The 23,310-nt window shown below is 53.3% G+C and overlaps 8 protein-coding genes across 8 annotated transcripts; 5 read left to right on the top strand and 3 right to left on the bottom strand.

The window, feature by feature from the left end:
* Nucleotides 1-1,088: 1,088 nt before the first annotated feature.
* LMH87_004689 (uncharacterized protein) lies at nt 1,089-2,960 on the top strand (the record flags this gene model as incomplete). The annotated part of the gene is made up of 1 exon (XM_056195949.1): nt 1,089-2,960. One exon carries the CDS (start codon nt 1,089-1,091, stop codon nt 2,958-2,960), a length of 1,872 nt encoding a protein of 623 aa, XP_056049527.1.
* A 253-nt stretch (nt 2,961-3,213) lies between these two features.
* LMH87_004688 (uncharacterized protein) lies at nt 3,214-6,314 on the bottom strand (the record flags this gene model as incomplete). The annotated part of the gene is made up of 3 exons (XM_056195948.1): nt 3,214-4,674; nt 4,728-5,923; nt 5,978-6,314. 3 exons carry the CDS (start codon nt 6,312-6,314, stop codon nt 3,214-3,216), a joined length of 2,994 nt encoding a protein of 997 aa, XP_056049526.1.
* A 1,517-nt stretch (nt 6,315-7,831) lies between these two features.
* Nucleotides 7,832-8,350, bottom strand: LMH87_004687 (uncharacterized protein; the record flags this gene model as incomplete). Its single annotated transcript, XM_056195947.1, has 1 exon — nt 7,832-8,350. The coding sequence occupies one exon, from the start codon at nt 8,348-8,350 to the stop codon at nt 7,832-7,834; it is 519 nt and encodes a 172-aa protein (XP_056049525.1).
* Nucleotides 8,351-9,149: 799 nt separating this feature from the next.
* On the top strand, nt 9,150-9,770 carry LMH87_004686 (uncharacterized protein; the record flags this gene model as incomplete). Its single annotated transcript, XM_056195945.1, has 1 exon — nt 9,150-9,770. The coding sequence occupies one exon, from the start codon at nt 9,150-9,152 to the stop codon at nt 9,768-9,770; it is 621 nt and encodes a 206-aa protein (XP_056049524.1).
* Nucleotides 9,771-10,714: 944 nt separating this feature from the next.
* Nucleotides 10,715-12,433, top strand: LMH87_004685 (uncharacterized protein; the record flags this gene model as incomplete). The annotated part of the gene is made up of 1 exon (XM_056195944.1): nt 10,715-12,433. One exon carries the CDS (start codon nt 10,715-10,717, stop codon nt 12,431-12,433), a length of 1,719 nt encoding a protein of 572 aa, XP_056049523.1.
* A 2,081-nt stretch (nt 12,434-14,514) lies between these two features.
* Nucleotides 14,515-18,434, top strand: LMH87_004684 (uncharacterized protein; the record flags this gene model as incomplete). Its single annotated transcript, XM_056195943.1, has 3 exons — nt 14,515-14,656; nt 14,706-16,574; nt 16,624-18,434. The coding sequence occupies 3 exons, from the start codon at nt 14,515-14,517 to the stop codon at nt 18,432-18,434; spliced, it is 3,822 nt and encodes a 1,273-aa protein (XP_056049522.1).
* A 297-nt stretch (nt 18,435-18,731) lies between these two features.
* LMH87_004683 (uncharacterized protein) lies at nt 18,732-20,749 on the bottom strand (the record flags this gene model as incomplete). Its single annotated transcript, XM_056195942.1, has 4 exons — nt 18,732-19,314; nt 19,375-19,820; nt 19,880-20,027; nt 20,718-20,749. 4 exons carry the CDS (start codon nt 20,747-20,749, stop codon nt 18,732-18,734), a joined length of 1,209 nt encoding a protein of 402 aa, XP_056049521.1.
* A 494-nt stretch (nt 20,750-21,243) lies between these two features.
* Nucleotides 21,244-23,287, top strand: LMH87_004682 (uncharacterized protein; the record flags this gene model as incomplete). The annotated part of the gene is made up of 3 exons (XM_056195941.1): nt 21,244-21,888; nt 21,962-22,928; nt 23,031-23,287. 3 exons carry the CDS (start codon nt 21,244-21,246, stop codon nt 23,285-23,287), a joined length of 1,869 nt encoding a protein of 622 aa, XP_056049520.1.
* Between the last annotated feature and the right edge of the window lie 23 nt (nt 23,288-23,310).

The raw sequence follows: 23,310 nt of genomic DNA, 5'->3' as shown, positions 1-23,310 counted from the left end.
TCGAAGCAGAAGGAAGCTGGGCAAGACGCATAGACGCGCACGGCGCAACGCGGGATCGAGGCAATTACGACGAGTCGACGTACAATAAAAGGCGGTAATACCGAAGTTTGTTATCTTCTAAAAATGGAGGCGCAACTCTTTGGCAATAGGTCATGGGCAGCGTTCCTTTGGGTTTAAGCAAACTGGATGACGAGTTGGCGCAGACGTAGTGTGTCCAGATACCTGCGGTCGTGTGCGCTTCTTGACTGGTGTACTTGGTCTACTTTGAGTTTTTGGCTTGCCTTTAGTAGAGATGAGCAGAGATGAGCAGAGATGAGCAGAGGTGGCCGGGAGTCCTTGCGGGGTGGGGATGTCTCTTCGCCTGCCTGCACGGTCAGTACAAAGCGTCCCTCCGATCACCAACATGAAGCCGGCACTAAATTTGTTCTTGCCTCAAATTGGTCCACTAGAGTTCTTCCAAAGCTTTCATGTGTGGGTATCACTGTTCATTGTTCAGTCAGCGAAAGAACTGAAGCACAGTCACTGCGAATACCGTCGGTCGGAATGCGTCTCTTGACCTTTCAAGAGCTAATTGGGAAGATCAAGTACATGCTGAAACTACAACAAATCAGCACACATGTAGTTTTTTGCCAACATTGTGAGCTTTGTGTCAGAAAGGAATGGTGTAAAAGTATCTCACCTGAGCATTGCGATGGTGTAGCGACCGACACTTACAACTCCTCAACTCTGGACCTTGAAATGTCGCGTCATCAAAAATCGAAGCGCCAAATATTGAATCGTCAAACAAGGTAACGCCTGTGGATTTTTCCGAGAAGCCTTTCAAGTAGCGGTCGGCTTTTGTTTTCACGATGAAGAAAATCGTCTCCTGAGGAACCAGCCTGGCTGACCGCCGACTCGTTGCAAACGCCGCCTGCAGCCGCTCGTGACAAACGCCATACACAATGCACTCGATAAAAGCACTTCCATGGTTTTCTGGAAACAACTTCTCTCTTCTCTCAACCTTTTCTCCTCAACTTCTTCTCTTCACATCAGCTTTGCACATCAGCTTTCCGCATCAGCTTTCCACATCAGCTTTCAGGGTCGCAGCCATGGTGCGCCACCCACTTTTGGATTTGCCAGACGAATTAATGGTCATGATATGCCACTATCTGCCATTCAAAGATCTTCGTACCCTCGCGCGGGTCCACAGGAAAAGAATCACAGGTATTGCGACTGAGGCCCTGTTTCGTCGAGACGCCACTACTCGCAACTCGTCTGCAATCCTGTGGGCAGCCAACGCCAGCGGCGCCTCTGTTGCATATGCGCACATGGCTATGGCAATTTTGCAGGACAGCGTCAAGTATGGAGGAGACGTGAACGCGATTCATTGCAGAAATGATGCTGTTTGCACTGCAATCCACGTTGCGGTAGCTCATGGCCAAAAAGGCTTCGTCGATGAATTAATCTACTACCGCGCGAAGATCAACACACCCAGCGTCAGACTGTGGAAGTTTTTGAAAGTCGGCCGATACAACAAAAGCTTAGATCGCGCCACACAACTTTGCAAATTCGCTAAGCAGACGAAAATACAAGATTATTGCTGGTTTCCTTTATTGCCTGCCTTGTTCCGACAGAAGCCCCAGATTGCCGCGCTGCTGGTTCGGCAAGGACATACTGGTTACCTTGCGCTTGACCGCAAAGATATTTTTGTACCCCCGCTACTTCAACGAACGCGCACGAATACGGCATATACGGTAAATCATTTCCTTGCAGAGCAAAACCCGTTCCCCGACCATCCAGAAGCTGTGAAGAGTTTGTTTGAGCGCTTCGGCGGAGAGGGTGCGCTCGTGGAGCCCGGATCAGGGATGCCTCCGCTGATGAAGGCCATTGAGGTGGGAAATGAGATTGCAGTGGACGTCTTTCTCTCGTTCCCGCAAGATCTCAATGCCGTCTCACCACTTGGATGGTCCATGCTGTGCTATGCTGTCGAGGGGGCTGCGTCACGTTTAATGCCTAAACAGAGAAACTGGAGCGCAACAGTCGTCAAACGACTTCTCGAAAAAGGTGCCGGCGTAAATGTTGGGGGCCCTTCGTCGCCTTTACGGCTGGCCGTCACGTCTGCTCTGCAGGATGAGATAGTGACCGATCCAACCCATACAAAAAGAATGAGGCAGATTATTGGACATCTACTGGACTACGGGGCAGATGTGCATGCTCCTATGGAGGGCGGCCTCAACCTAGGTCAATACATATTTCTTGAGATGCAAGAAAAGAACGAGCGGCATTTGCTTCGTGATCTTTTTCTCCAATTCTTGGATTATGGATTGCGCGTTGACGACCTGTTGCCAGATGGAAATTCTCTCTTTGGAAAAGCTCTCAATTCGAGTGCCATAGGCAAAACACTGATGGCTGATATAGTGGACCGCGGTGTTCGCCCTGCACCACACGAGTGTGATCAAGTCCTACAACTCTGGTTGGACAAGTCCAAGACACTGCCCAAGAAAATAGAGCAAGAACTGCACCTATTGGCCCCCAATTTCTCTCAGGCTGCGGTCGACCGGGCGTTCAGCCACATTGTTTTAAACAATGAGTCTAGACTGTTCGACGCCCTGAGTCGGTGCAGAGAGACAAGCAGACCAAGCAATCTTCTAGGCACAGCGCTTCGACACCACTTTCCGCAACGCGCGGGCCTTTATAAGCTCCCCTTCAACCCAAATTGGCACAACAAATCAGGCCAAGGCTACGGACATATCGTCGTGGAAGAGCTGGGCAACAAAGTCTACCCTGAGCGAGAGGCAATTGAAGAAATGAGATGCCTCATTGCAAAAGGGTTGAGGCTTGACTTGCGAGACAATGAAGACAAGACCGTTTTGCAGCGGCTGACGATGCTCCAAGAAGCTTCGGAAGACGACGACCCCTGGGGAAAACTGCAGAGGTTTCTGATGCATTCCCGACTAGCAGAGATAACAGATGAGATCTAAATCATGATATGCGGTGGTTTAGCTTGCAATTCAGTATTTCTGGCAGAGAAACAAGGACGCATGGATTTACAGACTATATTATATGTTGCTTCAGGAGATTTTACTTTGCTCTAGGGAATTTGACGAGTATCAATAGTTTATTATTCACAAATTTTACGATTGTTAATATTTTTATATCTTAAAGGTCGTTTCAATCGAACACGTCTCTAAAAATTGCTGAAAGACGTTGCTTGGAACTAGATATCAGTCTGCCCTATTGAACCCTATGAAAGTCCTTAGCAGGCGTCTCGTCAAACTCGTCAACGACGCTCATGGGTTCCGTAAAGGTTCCCAGCGGCTGATACTTGAGGTGGTGGAAGCCGAATCCAGGCGGTCCGCCGAGCTCGATTCCGCGCTCGTTTTTTGTCCATTTGTCGTTGGCGGCGAGCCCCAGGACAATTACCAGCAGCCCGTACCTGTACTCTGGCGTGCCAATCGCCTCGCCGTTTTGCGCATCGATGACGGTGATGAGGTCCGGCACAATGCCAAGCACATCTTCCTGTCGCTCCTCCGTATCCCCTTCGCGCAGCCTCAACACCGCGATGTTTTCATTCTTGAACGGAATCTTGATGCGACCGCGGAAAGTACCAGGTCCTGCACCACTGGATCTCGCATGGGATTCGTCAACCCTGACATCAGCACCCTCGATTATGCACTCGCCATAAGCGTACCCTCCACGCAGCATGCGCTCGACGCCGACAATCTTGCCCTTGAACAGGACGCGTCCGGCGCTGGGCCCGCCGCACTCGTCAATGATGGCCTCGGCGACGCTGTCCACGCGGTTCTCCCGTCGCGCGCGCACCACGCCCCTCCCGATCCGCCAGGCCTGCGATATCGTATTCTCCACGACCCAGCGCTTCGTCTCCGCGCCCGTCACGGGCGCGTCCGCCGTCGCCGTGTGCGAGCCCATCTGGCTGAGCGCGGCGCGCAGGACCTTTTCGACCATGAAGTCGGACGTCGTGCGCGACATGACCACCACGTTGCCGTTGCCGTCCGACATGGCCGTCGGCGACCAGATGGGGGATCGCTCGTTGAAGACGACGGGGGTGGTCTGCCACTGCGTCGGGTATGCGCGGCCCATCCAGTCGCCGTCGATGGCGGGGAGGTTCATGTTGGTCGTGGAGCCGAGAATCATGCTCTGCAAGCCGTTGCTGCCTCCAATCTCGACCGAGACGACATGCGTGATGCGCTTGCTGCACACCTTGGCGAGCTCCTCCTGGGCTTCCAGCAGCTCGTTTCCAGCTAGCTTCTCGATGCCGACGGTAGGGCTCCCCACACCGCCGCCGCCACCGACGCTATCGTCGTCTTTCAGATCTTTGGGGCTGATTACTTTGACGACGGCGCCTCGTCGGAGGTCTTCTCGGAGCCGAATCATGCTCGAATAGGGAGAGCCGCCGCCGCCAGTGCCCAGGATGTAGCAGCCAATCGAGATCCAATCGACGTCGGTTTCGGAAATGTACCAAATACGATCCCGTACTTTTGGCCTATAGGTCGAAAGAATGATTTCTGTGGTCGATTCACGCTTTTCCCGGACATGTGCGCTACGCTGCCTGTCTGAGAAAACATCACTGTCGGTTTCATCTTCGGGATCTTCCTCGACACTAAGTGTGGCGGCCTTGGAAAAGTCAAAGTCGCCAGCGGCCCTAACGATGAAGCGTGCTTTGTGATCGATGTACTTTTCAGTAGTTAGCAGATTATTTATCTGCAGAACGTAATGGCCACACTCACCGGTAACGGGAACGATTCCTGTTCAACGACCGTAGCGGACTCGGTGGAGGCGCCAGCTGCGACTGTCTTGCGGATGACGTCTTCTCCGATTTCTTTGAGCCATTGAGTTGCCGACTTGGTTTCTGTCGACTTGACAACGTCTATAACGGCGCTCACGCGAGCCATTGCCGCGCCGATGGCATTGGCAACTCCTGCCCACCGCGGCTTGATGACCTTGCTAGCACCAACTAGAGAGTCGGGCGCGATGATGGCGCCTCCGCCGACCAAGAAAACTGGAACGTCTTCTGGGGAGGTCTTCATCTTGTCAATAACACGCTCCAGTTTGTCTTTGATGTTACTTTGAATTATCTCAAGCTCGGTCGAGGAGACTACGCTTGCAACCAGATTGCGGTCTCCGAGCTCCAACTTTTCATTTGACATGACTGTACAATCTGTTGTGGTTAACGTGCTGCCGCCAAATACAATCGAATCCCTTTTCAAGTTGTATCCGACACTATCCGGCCCCACGGAGACTGCGCTGCCTTGGCGGACGATTGAACCCCCGCCCAAGCCGATGCTCTTGATATCAGGACAGGCAAAATTCATTCGGATTCCGGCAAGTTCACTGTAGGCTGCTTGCTGTCGAGGGAATCCATTCGTCTGCAAAAGTCCAGCATCCGTAGTGGTGCCGCCAATGTCGACGACCATTGCTGCCTCCTCAAGTTGACCCTGGGCCAAGAATGCGGCTCCTCGCATACTATTTGCCGGGCCGCTGGAAAATGTGCGAATGGGTAAGCGAGCAGCTTCCTGTCCTGACAAGACCGTTCCATCATTTTGAGTAATAAAAACAGGGCAAATCATCCCAAGTTCCTTGACAGGCTTCTGGAAAGCCCTGATTGTGTGTCTGGCAAACCGCAGAATGGAGGCATTGAGTATAGCGGCATTCTCGCGCTCAAGGAAGCCCAAATTCGCAATTTCCTTGGAGCAGACGACATCACACCCAGGGACTATTCGGCGAATAATCTCGGCTGCCCGCTCTTCTTGCTTCTCGACCGTGTCAATGGGACTGAAGACGCCATTTACAACGACAGCATTGATGCCTTTCTCTTTGATGATACGACCCTGTTCCTCAATCTCGGTCTCGGAAATGTCAGAGATTAAGCTACCATCAATCTCCAGGCCACCTTTAACGAGTGCATAATGGCCAATAATCAAATCTCGCATGTCAGCGGGCCAGTCCACGCAAGGTGGCGCAAACTTGGAAAACGGACCACAGAGGCGGAGAACGGCGACTTGGGAAAGGCGAGACGCATCGCGCTCAATAACGGCATTGACAAAGTGGGTAGTTCCGATTGTGACGCTGGCTACTGACGAGGGTTGAATATTTGCCGACTGGAACATGGCCCTGATGGCCTCGTCTATACCATGGCTCGGCTCCTGAGTGGTTGGGGCCTTGTGCCAAGCAACAATTCCACGGTTATCAGACTGGAGCTGCGAGGGGTCAATGATGACGCCGTCAGTATTGGTGCCTCCAACATCGACACCGATGCGGAAGCCAGCTGTGGAAGCGTCATTGTCTGCGACTTGTGTTCTCTGCAAAGTTGCCATGAGGATGCATTGTAGAGTTTAACGACACCATGTCAGGCGATATTCGCTGAAGTGCGGGGATTCAGAGGCGTGGCTGGGACTGCGAGATCGACCCACCAGAAATAGTCAGATAACGTCGGCCACCCACTTGGGAACACAGCCGAACATTGGGGATCAAATTCAACCTCTGTTACAGCATATAAGGGCAGAGGGCTTGAAGACGCCAAAGAAAAAGAAAAAGAGAAAAAAGAAAAAAACAGTCCGTGGTAGCCAATGTAGTGTATTCTAGCTGAGGAGCAGACACTGCTCCCGGAGCTCCGTCCCTCACTTGTTCCCCATGAATTCTAAATCTAGCTAAATCCTAAAAAACTTTTCTTACCGTGTAGCAACAGATCAATTCTCGCAAGAACTAACTGTATCCCATTAAAAGCAGCTAGTAGCAATGGTGGCGAGTTTTTAGTAGACACCAACACAAGCGTAGGCGTTTGCCCACAAACCTGTGCACTGCTCGCCAATCTGTGGGTTCCACGTCATAAAATCATGCTGAGAGATGTGATTATACGAAGTGATTTTATCACATGTGTTGTCCTTATAAATGTAGTGAAATTTGTTCCAATTCTTCACCATACCCCCCTGTGTCGGCTGCGGTGGCTGGATGCCGGTTGACGGGACTGTCAACGTAGGCGTTGGCTCCTCACCTATAACCACGGGTATGGGGCTAAGAGACGCTGGCTGGTATAAACTTAGGAAGTAAGAAATAACAAGGACAGTGAGGGCTATATTATATCCTTTAAGATAGCCTTAGCTACGAAACCCTGTGGACGGTTTATTGGTTGAGTTTCTGCTTTTTAAAGTGAGTTACAATATGATCCGCGCCTCTGGGAAAGTGTTAGGACACCCGCAGGGCACGATGGCTAGTAGGAGGTTACGGGCAGCCGTGGGGATCATGTGCGAAGGAGCTACTATATAGCGGCGAGCTGCCGACGAGAGAGTAGCGAGGAGGCAGCGATAATCCACCATCATACTAATAACCCCAGGATTATCTAAGGCCTGAAGCTCTTTGCCGATAGCACCTCATAGAAAGACAGCGTCTCCGCGGCGCTAGGCGATATGGCCGCTGTTAAAAGCTCTGTCATAGATAGACCACAGGTTTCGCGAATAATATGATCCTCGTCTTCTGCAGATGGCAAGTTATGATGGCTCTGCGCTCTTTATCTGTGATGGAAGCTGGATTCGTAATAGCGCGCTGGTACAGCGCCCGGGTGTCTTGATCTAGTTGAATCGGACTCTGGTCCGTAGCAAACAGGTCCCTAGCAAACAGGTTGGAGCGAAGCAATCTTGTTGGGAAATAGATCTGCAAAAGTATTCAAGGAGCACTGATAAAGGATGGAATAGAATATTTCCTACAGCGAGAAGCGGGTTAAGGGAAATGTGTATACAGATCTCACTTGCGCATATTTATCAAAGTGGATAGTAGTTTTAGCAAGTACATGATTACTAATAAACGGCGAAACGAAGGTGGTCCCTAAGTTAAATACCTAGTTCTTAAGCTCGTACATTCTCTTAATCTCACTCGCACAATTTTCGTCGTCTCTCAGACTCCAGCAGGCGGAGCCAACATCTGCGAGCCCTATCCTTACTCCGGTCACAGGGCAATCATCATCACAGTCGATGTAAACGAGCCAAACTCCCTGAGTGGACCAATCTTTGTCATGCACGACAATGCAGCCGTAAGGAAAATACTCGTTATCAGGTTTGGTTTCATGCGTCTGCTTCAGAACTGTTCGCAGCGCTGCTTCGAGGTTGGGCTGGTAGAGCGAGTCTGTTGGCGCGACGTGAAAGAGGTGAATGTCTTCTCCGTCAGGAATCGTGACGACGTAGCGCTCCCCTTCCATCTCGGCAGCCAAGGCGCGCAGACTAGACTCTGGGACGGCGCTGTCCAGCGAATAGATGGCCCAGGGTAGACTGTCACTGGTCGTGTCACCATTGCCGTCGGCACCCCCTGGAATCTGATCGGGTAGATGGAATTTGTCGCCTTGGTTCTCATTTGCTGTCATGGCTGCTAGGTTACTGGTTGGCGCTTGACGGTGAATGAAAAATAGCGTTCAGTAACCGACATGGCGACTGCCAGTTATACCGTTGATTATGTAAAAGCTGAACGCCGTAGTCTATGACATCACTTCTGGGTGCAGCATTATTCCCTCGGATCTCGGATGTGATAAGGCTACGTAGTGGTTAGCTCCGCGGTGGTCACTGACTAGGATAGACACCAATGTCTTACATTGTCGTTGAGAAAATTACGCGTTGATGGTTGACTCCACCGAGACGATGGAGTAACGATGACGAGCAATACGGATGAGATGCTGGTACACAGGCATTAGTTCACCAAAATCAAAGTAACTTCACTGTATTCACTCGCCAGTGGTAAAGTGCTTTCGCGGAGCCTTATTACTAGTATCGCGTCCAAGCGGATGCACGAATTGTGATATTATGCACTGTTCTGGAAGGAAGTGCGGTAGATCACTGTTTCCGCGCAGCAATGCCGCAGACTGTTGATGAGAACCAGGTTGGGCCAAGTCTTACTTCAACTCTCATCAGGCTCTTGCCAGATGAGAACCAGGCTGTGCCAAGCCTTACTCCAACTCTCATCAGCCTCTCGCCAGCCTGGTTTCAAAATTTATTCCCAAAGTGTGCCCGAAACAATCAGCAGAGGCCATCAACTCATGTAAGAGGCAGAGAGCCTACGGTTCCCCATTAAATAGTATATAAAGACCAAAGCATATGAACCAAATTGTGATTGCTACCTATCAAACAATTCCGATATTGTCACATTCCTCAAGTCCTCGAATATACAGCATGTTTCGCCGCATTGTCGCCTTTGTGCTAGCAGCCGGGTCCGTGATGAACGCAGTGGCGGCCCCCAGCAGCACGTCTGTTCTCGATACGCGCGATGACACAGACGATATCATGATGTTTGTTTGTGACCAGTACCCAGATCTTTGCATGAACATGTGTTTTGGTTCATTCTGCGCCGGCAACGGCCAGAGCCTGACCTTCGACAAGCCCGACAAGCCCATCCAAAGACGCCGCGAGCAGGCCTCTGGCTGCCGACCCCGCCCCGGTCGCTGCTCCACGCCTCCCTATGGCGACAACTTCGAGTGCGACGAGTTTCCCTTCAAGTCAGTCGCAGATGTGGACGGCGGGACGCGTATCAACAGGTGCGTGCCCAAGGACCAGAACCAAGCCCAGGGCGCGCTCATCAAAGCCTTCTATAACTCGGGCTACTGCAAGGACAAGAACCCGTGCAGCTTCAATACCGGATACGAGAACCCGGGCGGCATTAAGTACTGCGCCCAAGAGACCTGCGAGAACGATGGGAACGAATGGACAAAGGGGGGGCAGTTCAACGGCCGCCGCAACGGCCTTGGCCTTGATGACGGTGTTCTGTTGAGGCTGCCAGTAACGTGTCGCAGATAACGCACGCAACTCATTTCGAGACCAAGGAAGGAACCAAAGTCCGAGTCCCGACTGGCGCTAGACTTGGTCAAAAGATTCATCGAGCTGTGATCCTGGATTCCGTGGCCTGGTAAGAATACATCCAGGAGCGCATCGCCGCGAAGGCCCATATGTCCGAGGACGAATACTGGGCGAGCCAGAATGACAATGCCGATGACAATGCCAAGCAGAAATTAGCAAGTCTTATTCGGTTCGAGCAGACAGAGATTGCCAGACAGCTTGACTAGGGTGAATACATCTTGGTAGCTTTTCTTTTATTAGTGCTCACTTTCGCAACCGCATAGTTCCCTCTTCCTAGCCTCTCCAATTAAATCATTTTGATCTGTGTCTATTCGTCTGGAGCTCCTCCGTTAACTAACGCCAGAACACTTCTAAGACCGTCAGGTTAAATATTGACCAGACTTCCATAAACACCGCCTTTAGTAAGCCATCTTAAGCAGGAGCCTTCTACAAATTCGTCCTAAATAACTAGCTATCAACTTTTCCTATTATAATATGAGAAAATTACAATCTCAATTTTAACAATTCAAAAGTCAAATTTTAAAGTTGCAAACCCCGAAAGCCGCAAAGACCTCTGCATGAAGAGGTTCCTTTCTACCAATTGGAACCGGGCGACTCTTAATCACTTTTTCCTGGTTGTTGTCGGCATGAAGAACTGTCACACGCCCCAGCTGCAATCCAGAGGAGAATGTAGGACCATTCGCGTCGTGTTGGGCGACTCGTGCGGTGCGCTAACCACCAAGTGCGGCATCACACCTGCCCAGTTCATCGAGTATAACACCTTTTGTGGATGGTGGCCCTAGCGCAGTACGAGCCTGTACCTGTGCGTGACAGCTACAGCCTGGCCCGACACCACCTCGCTGTTTTCCCGCTGTAATGTTTGGTGCATGATTGAGCGAGCGGCCATGTACCGCCACTTGAAACGCCGATTTCGCGCAGATTTTAATACTTATGAGGAGCTGCTGCACGCCTGCATTCGTGATGGCAACATCCCAGAACTGCGAGCGCTCCTACATTCGAACCACGCCCGCATCAGCTATATACATCCCGGTTTCGGCGCTCCGCTTCACTACGCTGCCACCTTGGGGGATCTAGACGCAATAGAGCTTCTGCTCGCTGCCGGCGCGGACCTCTTTCTTTTGAGCAGTGGCGACTCGAGTCTAACGGCAATTGGCTGTGCCGCGCGGGAGGGGCATCGAGACGCAGTCGCGCGGCTTTGGGCAGCTGCGACGCCAGAAGACCAGCTGCGAAATATCACACCGGGCCGGCAAAGCCTCATTGTAGCCGCTATGTACGGGCGTGCGGCTATTGTATGTGACTTGTTGTCTTGCTGGCATGGGTGGCCGCTACAACTGAAGTACACTGCACTTCTCTGGGCTGCTCGCCGCTGGCACTTTGAAGTGGCATATCTACTTATAAATACAGTAGACTTTGGCAAGGACAAACTCGACGAAGCTCTAAGCTATGCGGTCAAGAAAAAGACTGAACTGCCTGACGAGTTTAGAAGCAGATGTGAAGGCTTCGAATACTCAAACCAGCAGTCTTTGATCGCATCGCTGATCGACGCAGGAGCGGCGCCCAATTCTACATGCGATGGCATGCCTCTATTATGCTACGCCGCCGAGGACGCAAATCTAACGGGTGCACTCAGGGTCCTTCTCGAGAAAGGCGCCGACCCCAACACCTGTAGCGAGATGGGGCGTTCGGCACTGCACATGGTCGCTGGCGCCGTCGCACAAGGCCAGATTGACCGCCCCGTCGTTAACGAAACCGCAATACGTCTTTTGATACACCATCACGCCTCTGTATCCCAGTCAGATGAGGACGGAGAGACACCTCTACACACGGCTGCTTTTGGAGTAGACCTGCGTCTCCTTCGGCTCTATTTGTCTGCCTGCGGAAATACAGAAGAGCAACAGGCACTGCTATTTGCCAAAACCCACCGCGAGGAAACATTACTGCATTTTGCTGCGGCGGGTGGCTGCTTCGAGACAATATCCTTTTTAATCTCTCAAGGACTCGACGTGAATGCCAGAAATGTGAATGGGTGGACGCCTTTGATGTGCGCTCTAGTCCTAGTTGATGGCGGTAGTCTGCGAACTTCTCTCGTGACAAAGCCACCAGACACCGCGATACAGGCGGCTCGTTGTCTGTTGTCCTTGGGAGCGGACGCCACTATTCAAACCGACGAGGGATGGACAGCTCTGCATTGCCTTGCATTGTACTGCCATTACGATTTTTGCGATAGAGCGAGCGCCTTCACCAAGGAGCTGCTATCACACGGCGCCAATCCACACGCAGAGGCTGTTCTACTACGCCGAGTATTTGCCGCCGGGCCAAGTAGCGGTATGCCTTGGGGATGGCGCTTGGGAGAGGCAATGGTGAATCCAGAAAAGTTTCAAATGGTGGCCAGCCCGAAAATGCCGGTTCTGTCCTGGGCCGCTGAGCGCGGTGCTCTAGGAGTCCTCAGGGCTCTTCTAACCCATGGTGTCGATGCTTCATACATGGACGGGGATGGCTTGACACCGACCAGACTGGCTGTTGAATCGCCGTTCTTAAAGCAGAAACCGGAGCTTGCTGATCGTATAGTTACGCTACTATTGGAAACTGGCGCCGGGTTCTAGGCTGTCGATGGTGAAAGAGATGTTTCCCTTTCAGATCTGACATGTAAATGCCTTTATAATAGCTATTTAAAGTGCTATCTATTATATGTCTAAAATTCACTTACTTATAATAGGGTGCTAGTTAGGTAGTCCTTAGATAGTACCCTTTAGTCTATTAATAAGTTAGAAGATTAGGAGGTAAAGGTAGAGTCTTAACTTCTACTTACTTAATAGTAAGCTCTAACTACTTAATAAAAGGCAAATAAAGTCTTATCTTATTTAGCTTATATCTATAAATAGAAATGTTTTTTTATAGGATTATAGTAAGAAGTTATTTAACTAAGATATTATTAAGGTGGATTGTTTAGATTCTATGAATGTGGATCTTCTTAATGTTGTAGCCGTCACGATAGAATTGATCGCGACCCTAGTGGCGATACACACGCTCAACGGTTGCCCATACAACCACCAGCGATGACTAGTGCGCAGGAAAAAAGATATTATTGAGGAGATCCGGGGAATCTCCTCCTCTCACTCGTTAATTCTTCCTCTTTGTTGTAAGATCATTAGATTAAATACATCTATAACGATGCCACAGCTTGACCAAGTCATGCGCGCTACCCTGTACCTGTCATTCGGGCGCAGGCGCGCTGTTCTGCATTTAGCCAGGAGCCCACGAGATCTTGTTTATAGCTCTTCGAGCTAAGTCCTGCACATAGAGCCTGCCTTATCTGAGGAGTTATCTAGATCATTTTTGTACCCGACAAGCATGGTCGATTGGAGCTCCGGGAATTTGGTGACTAAAGGTTAGGACAGGCTGAGTCGCATTTCCCGAGGCGCCCATGTAAGTGACGAAACGATGCCACCAGGGTTGAACTGTTGTAAGTCTAAATTTAGGCAGGTAAATTGCGAAATGGCTCAAGTACGAGTTTTCCGTAAAGGATTTTTATCTTTTTCATGCTTTCTACTTTAATAATTATTGCTCTCATCTATCTTACCTGTTCCTGTTTTCTTCTAAGTGGCTTTAGTACTGGCCATTTTTTGTTGTCATCTGCCCGGGGCATACTCAGAGGCTATCGTTCGGTCCTGCAATTGTAATAACCCACGACGGCACATGTGACATGAGCGATGAGAAATGCCCATGTAATCCGTGACGTGGAACGGCCGAACTGGCCAGGTGTATACGTAAGTGTGTGGTAGAAGTGGAAGCGGGCACGGCCAAGGCTGGCGCAGACTGTCTACTTTGTTCCTGTAATAGAGCGACACGAAGCAGTCTAAGGGTCTCGCTCTAGCAAAATCAGGCTGCAAGCGATTTAGTGGGATTATTTGGCTGCATTTTACTTGATGCTAGGCAGACGCTCGATGCATCGACCACATATGTCACGTCGAGCGTAGTGACGCAGCTGCTGCACCCGTCCGCGCAGCGAAGAAAATAAAAAAGTGAACGAGATTGTTAAATATATAGGGGATTAAACTATTGCGCTTGAAATCTTTGAATTCCAGGTCAGAGACGGATTTTTCTTTGTTCGTCATCGTCCTGCCCTGTAGGGCGAGACGGGTGGCGGGCGCAGCGCCACACGCCACGCACGCCACGCATGCGACCGCCAGGCCAGCCGTTCGGGCGGCTACGTTCAACCAAAGTTAAAGCTTACGCCTCGCATCTTCCACATTCTATTCCAAGCTTCCACAACAGGGCTGCGTCAGCACACCTGCATCACATCACCACGTTCCAAACTCGGCTCCGTCCCAAGCGGCGTACGCAAGCTGCTCAACATCCCCAACGAATGCCGCGCCCTCGTCCATCTTCTGTTTCGTCCCGTTCTGCCCCCACAGCATAGCGACAGACAAAGCGCCAGAACGATCGATTCCGCATACTCGCTACACCCGCATTTCGCTCCTTTCCAACCTCTTAGCTACGTCAGCTCATCATCTTGAGATTAACGCTACAATACAGACTGCAGTGTGGCTGGCTCGCACTCGCAGGACTCATAATACCTGATACCCCATACATTAGCTGATCGACGACAAACGCTGCGACCGAAACCATCTCCCCAACTACCACCCGCACATTGCTACGGCCGCGATAAAATATAGCCGCCATCATGGCCCATTTCGATTTAACGGGGGAGGAGAATGCAGGCACCTACTTTGCGGCGCTGCCAGGCACCTCTGGCACTGACTTTGTGCAGCACAATACTACTCCCATGAAGGCCAGATTCTTTGCTTCCAGGGACGAGGTGGCGGGTAGGTACTGCTAACCTTGAACTCGAGTCAAGCTCTAATTCTTCTATAGGGTGCCATCCTAGTCGCTGGATCTACGAGCTCATCAACAATCGCTTCACCGTCTGTGACCTCTTCGACCGAGCCCGAGCCCAAAGCGCTGAATTCGATAGCCCCTACACGTGGGATCATCCTCATAAGCTGGTCATCAACGGCAATCAAAGCTACTCAACAAGTTCGGCTCAGATAGTTTCTTCAATATGCCTGGACTGCCACTTTCATTTTGTCTTCAAGATGGCTTGGGAAGAGGACCACACGAGCGGACTTTGCCACCATTCGCAAGCAGCCTGGCCGCTGCAAGACAACATGTTTCCATGGCACCATCTTGCATGGGCGGGCTCTGCGTCTCCAGGAAACATGGCCAGCGATTACAGCAAATACAACCCCCTCCTGGCGAGAGAGAACTTTGTCTGCACCGCTGCCCCCTGCACACTCCAAATCACGTTGGAGATTAGCCAGCCCAGAATGCCCAGCTGGTGGGTGAAACTGCTTCTCGACCACGAGGCAATCAGACACGAACTCGACGTTGCCAGAGAGCAGGATCCAGGTAGATACGAAGGAGCCACAGACGAATGGGCCTACCAAACGCCTCTGAATCTCAATACGTATCTCAAGAACCAGTTGGAGTCGACCGCCGAGACAGTACGAAGCATATCAAAACGTAACAAGCGCTTCGCTGTTCTATTCGGACCGCGGTGCTTCTCTATCTTTAGGGAACTCGAGTTCCAAGAAAAGATAGAAGACAACAACGGCGTCGACGAAGGATCCTTTACACCACGCCCTGCCGCACCCTCAGCCGGGCCGTTAGGCACCACCGAAATAAATACTTATCGAGCATACCTTGAGGACGTTCGGGCAGAGGTACAGTGTCTGATACACAAGGCTGGGCAAGCTGCCGAAAAGCCTACTTTCTGCACTCCAATGTTGCATGGAGTACTCCAGTGCGCCGAGGTCAAGGACGTTGAGTCGAATGCCCTGGTTGGCACGGACCGATACAAGCTTCTGGGTGTTTTACCCTCACAGGGTAGAGAAATTGTGGTCAACGCGTACAAGCGACAGTGGGATCTTCTACCTTCCTCTCGGAAAGAGCTTATTGACGCTCTTCTGAACGTCGCCAATGACGCTCAAGACGACCTTCTTATCGAGTATGCCGTCACACAATCATCGGTGTACGAGAGTCAACCACGCCAGCAAGCTGTGGCCGATGACGGCGGCACCGTTTTGCAGTCATTGGCGTATTTTGAGCTCACCCCGCCGAACAATTACCCTGCCGAGGCTATCATCCGCGCGTTCAGGAAGAAGCTAGTCGATGACCCAGCCGATGCCAGCACAGCCAGGGGCGTGCTGATGATGATTGCGTCGGAGTCTCAGGATGATCACTATCAGGCAAATCTGCTCATGGAAGCCGATCAAAAGATGTCTCTGGAGACTGCCAAACACGTCATTGGCCTAAACGATTCATCAAACATTATATCCGACGCGGGTCCGGCCACTCGTAAAAAGCTCCAACAGTGCCAGAAACCAAAGGCGAGGAAACTTTACTTGGACGCTCTTGACTCGATCGCTGAGCATACAGCATCACCTTCGCTGAAACAAGCAGCGCAGGAACTCGCCCACGAAAGTGAGTCGGGTATTGGTATGGGTAGTGCAGACTCTGGCGCTCCCGTCGACTTTTCATTGCCGGTTGGTCTGGACAATATTGGAAACACATGCTATCTCAACAGTCTGCTGCAATATCTCTTTACAGTCAAGCCTGTGCGAGATGTTGTCTTTGATTACGACGACCTCAAGCTCGGCTTATCTGAAGACGCGATCGATAAACGCCGCATTGGTGGGAACAAGATGCAGATGGACAGAGGAGAAGCTGTTGTTGCAGATGCTTGTAAGTGTATATAGGACTTTGTTATCCCGCACGCACTAACCCTTTGAAGTTGCTCAAGAACTCGCTACCCTGTTCAATACTCTCCAAAAATCAGAAAAGACAGCGACCAGACCTTCGCAGCGTTTAGCCAACGCCGTTTTGCTATCAACTCACACGTTGTTGAATAGCGAGAAGGCAGGTGATCGGCAAGGTAGTCCTTTGCCTCCACCGCTCCCGTCTAGGCCTTTGCCGGAACCAGCTGCTGCCTTTGGAGATGGCTCGGGGGACGTTAACATGGTTGACTTTGAGCATCGTGGCACTGCTCCTCTAGATACAGCCAGTCTTTCTAGCACCAAGACTTTGGTGGAGCACGAGGCAAGCCCGGAACCCTCGCACGAGCGCGTTGAAAACGTTGCAGAGCCAGATGGCCAGATGATTACATCTACGACAGAGACAAGCAATGCAGATGACGCAGTCATGGTAGATGGCGTAGCGCCAGCCTCAAAACCGAGCGGAGATACCCAAGCTGAAAAGCCGATCCCCACACTCGATGCAAGGACCACCGATGTCGATATGGTCGACGCGGAGGCTCCTGAAACTATCGATCAAAAAGTGCTTAGCGCACTCGAACGCCAGAAGCGATCTTCGGGCACAGATCAACAGGACGTCGAGGAGGTGATGGGCAGTATCATCAATCGCTTGCAAGCCGCTATTCGGCCTAGTTCCGTCGACGACAAGACCGGAATACAGCTTGAGAGGTTGATGGAGACATTCTTCGTCACGACAGTCAATTATACCAAGAAGTTTCACGAGCAGAAGTACCAGCATGAGGTTAGCTTCGACAGATCAATCACGGCTTTTCCGGCCGAGAACGGGCCATGCAGCCTGTACGACGCTCTCGGCCGCAACTTTGATCAGCAGATTCTGGAAGAGAGCAAGCTATCACGCTACACTACCATCAGGACGCTGCCGCCGATTCTGCATGTGCTGATTCAGCGCACACAGTCTACCGGTAGCAAGAATGGCAACCCGGTCATTATTCCCGAAACCCTGTATGTAGATCGATTCATGGATATGGACCATGATTCACCGGCTTTCCAGCGACGTGTGGAGGACTGGATCACGGCGAAAAGAATTGCCGATATCAAGACAGATCTTGCGAAGCTCGAGGACAACCCCTCGTACTTGAGATCACTTGAGCATTATAAAGCTCCCGAACCCCTTACTTCCGCCAAACTTTCAACGCAGGACGACGCGCCGGAAGAGGTGGAAACTTTTGACTTTGACGGCCCTGTGGAGGACGACTTTTTGCTCATTTCGCCCTCGAAGCCGGTCGTTGAACAAGAGGAGGTGTCCGTTCCCAAGGTCACCGGTGTCTACGAGACGTACTGCCAAGTCAAGCAGATGATGGAAGACGAGCTGACACGCTGCGAGGAAACCATAACAGCGCACAATGAAGAACTGAAGGAGGTTGCCTACCGCCTGCATGCCGTCATCTGCCATCGTGGCCAGCTCATGTCTGGCCACTACTGGGTCTGGATCCGCGACTTTCAGGACAATGTGTGGCGGTGGTACAATGACGCCGACGTCAAGGAGAACAAGGACACTGAGGAGGTGCTCCGTACTCTAAGCACGAGCGGCGAGCCGTACTTTTTGTGCTACGTGCGGGACGGAGACAAGGACAAGTACGTCAACGTTCCGAAGCGCGAGCAACCACTACAGCCTGAGCCGGGGCCTGTACCGGAGCCTGTGCCGGAACTCGTGCCGGAACTTGTGCCCGAGGGGACCTCGCCGCCAGAGAGCGCCTCGCCGGAGCCGGAGAAGCTGGTTGATGGTGGCGTGCGTGAGATGCTAACGCCACCGCCAGAACCTGCAGCTTAGTAAAGTATGTTGTTGCATTCCTGGCGAGTTGCATTCGATTTCTGTGCCATGCAAACAGTTGAGAGATTTGTTGGGCAGGTGCACGGGACATGACTTTTTTTGTACAATAGATGCATGCATGACAGATTCATGGTAGAGCGGCATACCCTTACATTGCATTATAGTTTTCACGGATACAGTATTCAATAACGAACCAATTCGCTTTCATTCAAAATGTGCGTTTTATTTTTATTTCGCAGTCATTATATTGTTACAGGATTCTTTTTTCGCTCTCCTTCTCCCTGATTCTTTGCAAATTTACCTCCCCTTGAAGACGGGCTTGCGCTTCTCCTGGAACGCCTTGAGGGCTTCGTTGCGGTCCTCGGTAGCCACGACACGCTCGTACATTTCATTCTCCTTCTCGGGGCGCGCCCACGCAACGGCCTGCAGCGCGGCGCGGATGGCCACGGGGCCGCCCTCGCAAATCTCCTGCGCGAGGCGGACGGCCTCGCTCAGCGCGGCCTTGCGCGCCAAGGGCAGCATGCTGTTGTTGTCGGCGTCGCGCTCGTCCTCCGGCACGACCTCAACGAGGCGGTCGGCGATGCCGAGGAAGTAGGCCTCGGGGGCGGCAACGCGGCGGCCGGTGAGGATGAGGTCGCGCGCGCGGCCGAGGCCGATGAGCGCGGGGAGGCGGTGCGTGCCGCCGGCGCCGGGGAGGATGCCGAGGCGCGTCTCGGGGAGGCCGACGGTAGCGTTGGAGGAGAGCACGCGGAAGTGCGTGGACAGGGCGAGCTCGAGGCCGCCGCCGAGGGCGATGGAGGAAATGGCCGAGATGGTGGGGATGGGGAGGTCGGCGAGGGAGGCAAAGGTGGCGCGGAGGTTGGTCAGGAACTCGTTGGTCCTGGGATTCTGTTAGTTTAGTTGTCAACTGCAGTGAAGACGAAAAGGCGGCGGGCCGTACTCTTCCTGGGTGAAGCCGCGACGCTCCTTGAGGTCGGCGCCGGCGCAGAAGCAGGAATCGACGGCGCTCGCAATGACGAGGGCGCGCGTGGGACCGCCCTGGGCCGACGTCGCGGCGGGGTGCTCCTCGCCGCTCGGCCCGTACTGCGCGTGGATGGCGTCGACCTCGGCGCGCAGGGCGGCGAGCAGGCCCTTGGAGATGGCGTTGCGGGCGCTCGCGCGGTTGAGCTCGAGGACGCGGATGTGGCCCGAGGTGCCCCCGGCGGGGAGGTTGGCGACGCGGATGAGGGGCTCGGCCTGGGCGGAGTAGAGACGCAGCGAGGCGGCGCGGCCGGCAGCAGCTGTAGAGGGGTTGACGAGGAAGTAGGCGGCCGTGGAGGTGACGGCGCGGGGGAGTCGGGGGGCCATCTTGCCGGGAGGGAGAAGGGTGTGGTGTGAAGAGGCTACCTGCGGATGTTGTCAGAGGCCTGGTCGGTGGTGGAAGGGAATTGAGATGAGGAGCGTACCTGTTGTGTATTGCAATTGAGATGGGGAGGGAGGCGCGGGGAGTGGGAAAAGATGTGTGCGATGGAGACGAGGTTGGAGGAGATGTGAGTTGGTGGTAAGGTTGGAGCAGAGCCAGGATTCGGCGTAAAGGTGACGTCTGGGGTTCGGCTTACGTCGGGCCAATTGCGCTAGTTGGTGTAGGTTGGGTTGGTCTGGGGAGGTGATGAGCCGAGGATGCGTAGAGCACAGGTGTTGAGGTGTAAAAAATGCATTGACTTTGTAACTTGGATAACTTAGCTTTCTATATTTTGCAGTATTTTTTTCAGCAACTATTTATCTGTTGCATCAGTGGTGCCTTGGCGTGGTGGTCGTTGATTGCCCTGGGGGAGATGTTGAGCCGAGCTGTGGCTACAACTCGTGTAGAAGTGCATGTGGAAATATATGTAGCTCATCGAGTCAATTTTGGCTTTGTCTATTTTCTTTTTTTTCTCTCTGGGGTTTCATTTTTGGTTCTTGCTTTGTAACTAGATTACCTTCGTCGGTACTCTGGCTTGCTGTTGGCTGCAAACAACCACAAAGGCCAGAGTTGGCAACGACGTCACCGACCACTCCCTCCAGTCGTCAAAGTAGCTGTACGTGAGAATTCCACCAAAAAAATGATTACAGTCCACGATACAGCACAACTCTGATTTTCCGTCTTCCCTCTTCAAGGGTCCATCTTACTGCCGTCTGGCACCCCATACTGTCCGCAGCTGCATGCACAATATACATGCTTGCCTTGCCCAGGATAAACCGGGGCCCTTCAGCCCAGCTGCGCCTCTACGAAAGCTTATTTCGAAAACACCAAACACGACTTACACGTCTCCAGCTCGCGATACTTGCACCATCATCGCCTTCTTTGCTCCAATTCCATCGATCCCACCGCATAAATGTTGGCAACATCTAACCTTGTGCGCACGACTCGTGAGCACACAGCACGCCCGACCGATGATCCCAGTCGTGCCAGCCACCCCAAAAGCTGATGCCAAGCGGCGCGGGGCGGGTGCTGCAGCTAACCTGACGGACCGCTCTGGCGGGCTCCGCAACAAACACATCATGGCCATTACGCTATCCAGCCTCATCTTGTTGAATAGCCTCGGGTGGGGGTGGTGTGCAGAAATTTCAACTCTCGACCTCATCAAGTCTGGAGCGTTCATCCTCGGCGGCCTCGGAAAACTCCTCTTCATCACTTCAAGACGCTGTCTGTCTTTGGAAATGCAGCACGTGTGCTCAACGCCGCGGTTACGGACGGGCAACAAAGTGTGGCAGCAGCAGTGGCAGCGCATCTCAAGTCGGGATCTCTCCGTAAAGCTCAATCCTAGAGGAGAGTAGGAAAGCCGCGGTCATGACGACAACCTTTGCGCCGTCCTTTTCCCGCACCACCACCACCACCACCATCTCCTCCTCCACCGCCTCGCCCTCGCCGCTCACCATCCTCGTCCACTCGGGCTTCGACGGCACCTCCGACTTCTTCCCCTTTCACGACCTCGCCAAGGTCGGCGGCTACACCAAGGACGACTTCACCTTCAAGGACCTCATCCAGGACGGCATCGACGGCGGGCCGCAGGTCGACCTCTTCCTCTCCGGCTGCCGCGTCGACGGCGCCGACGCGCCCGACTGCCCGGCGGCGTGCAACGACACGAGCCTCTACTTTGGCTCGCTCGAGACGTTTTACAACTGCGCGACCCTGGCGTCCGTCGCGCACTGGACCCGCGGCCGCGGCGCGTACCGCGTCGGCGAGGAGGCGGAGCGCAACGCCAGCGTGCTCATGGGCGGGCGCTCGCTCGCCGAGTTTGACGGGCGGCCCGTGGTCGAGAACTTCGCCGCGTGCGCCCTCGAGTCGTGCGCCAAGGACCAGCTCTCGGTGCCGTGCGACGCCTCCGTCACCGCCCTGTCGCGGAGCTCGTCCACCGAGGCCATCTTTGCCGCCATGGACAACTTCTGCCCCGAGCTGCGCGCCGAAATCAACCCCGACATTTTCGGCCCTGGTGTAAGTGCCCCCCTACTCCCTTCCCTCCTCCTCCTCCCCCCCGGGGGACCAAATCCTGACCACGTCTATTTAGGTGCTCATCTCCTACGTCTTGCAAGTCGTCTTCTCCGCCTCCCTCTACCTCTTTCTCAAAATTTTCACCTTTTGGGTCAGCTACTCCCAAAAGCCCACCAAGCGGCCGACGTCCGAACGCCTCGTCCGGCGCCTCACGCGCATCGAGTCGATGCTCTGGAAGGACTCGTCCGCCCTCTCCCGCACCAGCATCGCCATTGCCACCACGCTCGTCGAGTTCCAGGAGGCCCAGTGCTGGTTCATATTCGCCGTGCAAATCGCCTCCATCCTCGCCATCGTCGTAAACTCCCAGGAAGGCACGTTCTGGGGCGAAATCGTCGTCAACGGCGCCGTCGCCTTTCACATTTCCCAAAACGGCATCCTGCCCATGTTTCTCGTGCAGGTGTGCCTGCACAACGAGGGCATCCGCAACTGGCACACCTTCCTCGGCTTCTGCACCGAGTACTTGCTGGCCGTCGTCGCCACCACCCAGCGCATCTCGTTCCGCGGCAGCTTCGACCTCTTCCGCGGACAGCACGAGATGGCCGCGTGCGGCGGCAACCCCAGCCCGCGGACGTACTGCGCGTCGAGCGCCGGCGTCGACGGCCTGACGCTGACCTTTTTCCCGCACCCGCTCATGTACAAGCTCGTCTTCCTGGTGCTCGACACCGTCGCCATCGTCGCGCTCAGCGTCGACCAGTTCGCGTGGACGCTGCGCACGCACCACCGCACGCGCCACTGGGCCATTGGCGCCCACGGGCTCGGCCGCTGGCCCGACGGGCCGCTCAAGCGCCACTGGGCGCGCTGGTCGCGCTGGTTCTGGCACGGCCTCGAGTTTGCGTACCTGGTCGTCAACGTCCTCTACCTCGTCTCCCTCAGCAAGGTCATCAGCGGCGACAGCTTCCAGGCGAACCGCTGGTCGTACGGCCAGATCATTGCCATGACGGTCTGGGGACCCGTCATTGTCAAGTTGTTTTCCCTGATTTTGTGTAAGCAACTCTCCCTGTCTCTCTCTCTGAAAACAAAAACGCGAGCTTTCTTGAAAAGAAAAAAAAGGAGAAGAAAACTAACTGAATCTTCTTTTTACAAAGCCGGCCCGCCTAAAAACGGTCAAGGCCTCAACTCGGGCCCGCCGCGTCTACGCATCGACAATGTCCTCAACCGTCGACAGGCCAACAGCACCGACGACGGCATGAGCACGTCCTCGTCGGCAAGGTGGATTCCACCGCTGCCGCAGCAGCGGAAGCTGGCTATGCCACGCAGTCCAGATACAGACGGCGGCATGAATGAGGAAGTAGACGTGGAGACAGCGCCGCCGCCTAGAAAACAAACGATACGCCATGAATGAAACGTTGACCAAGATACACACGA

This window comes from Akanthomyces muscarius, chromosome 2 (assembly GCF_028009165.1).
Source record: "Akanthomyces muscarius strain Ve6 chromosome 2, whole genome shotgun sequence".
Taxonomy (NCBI): Eukaryota; Fungi; Ascomycota; class Sordariomycetes; order Hypocreales; family Cordycipitaceae; genus Akanthomyces; species Akanthomyces muscarius.
Note: the sequence above shows the minus strand (reverse complement) of the source record. Positions and strands in the feature narration are given on the sequence as shown.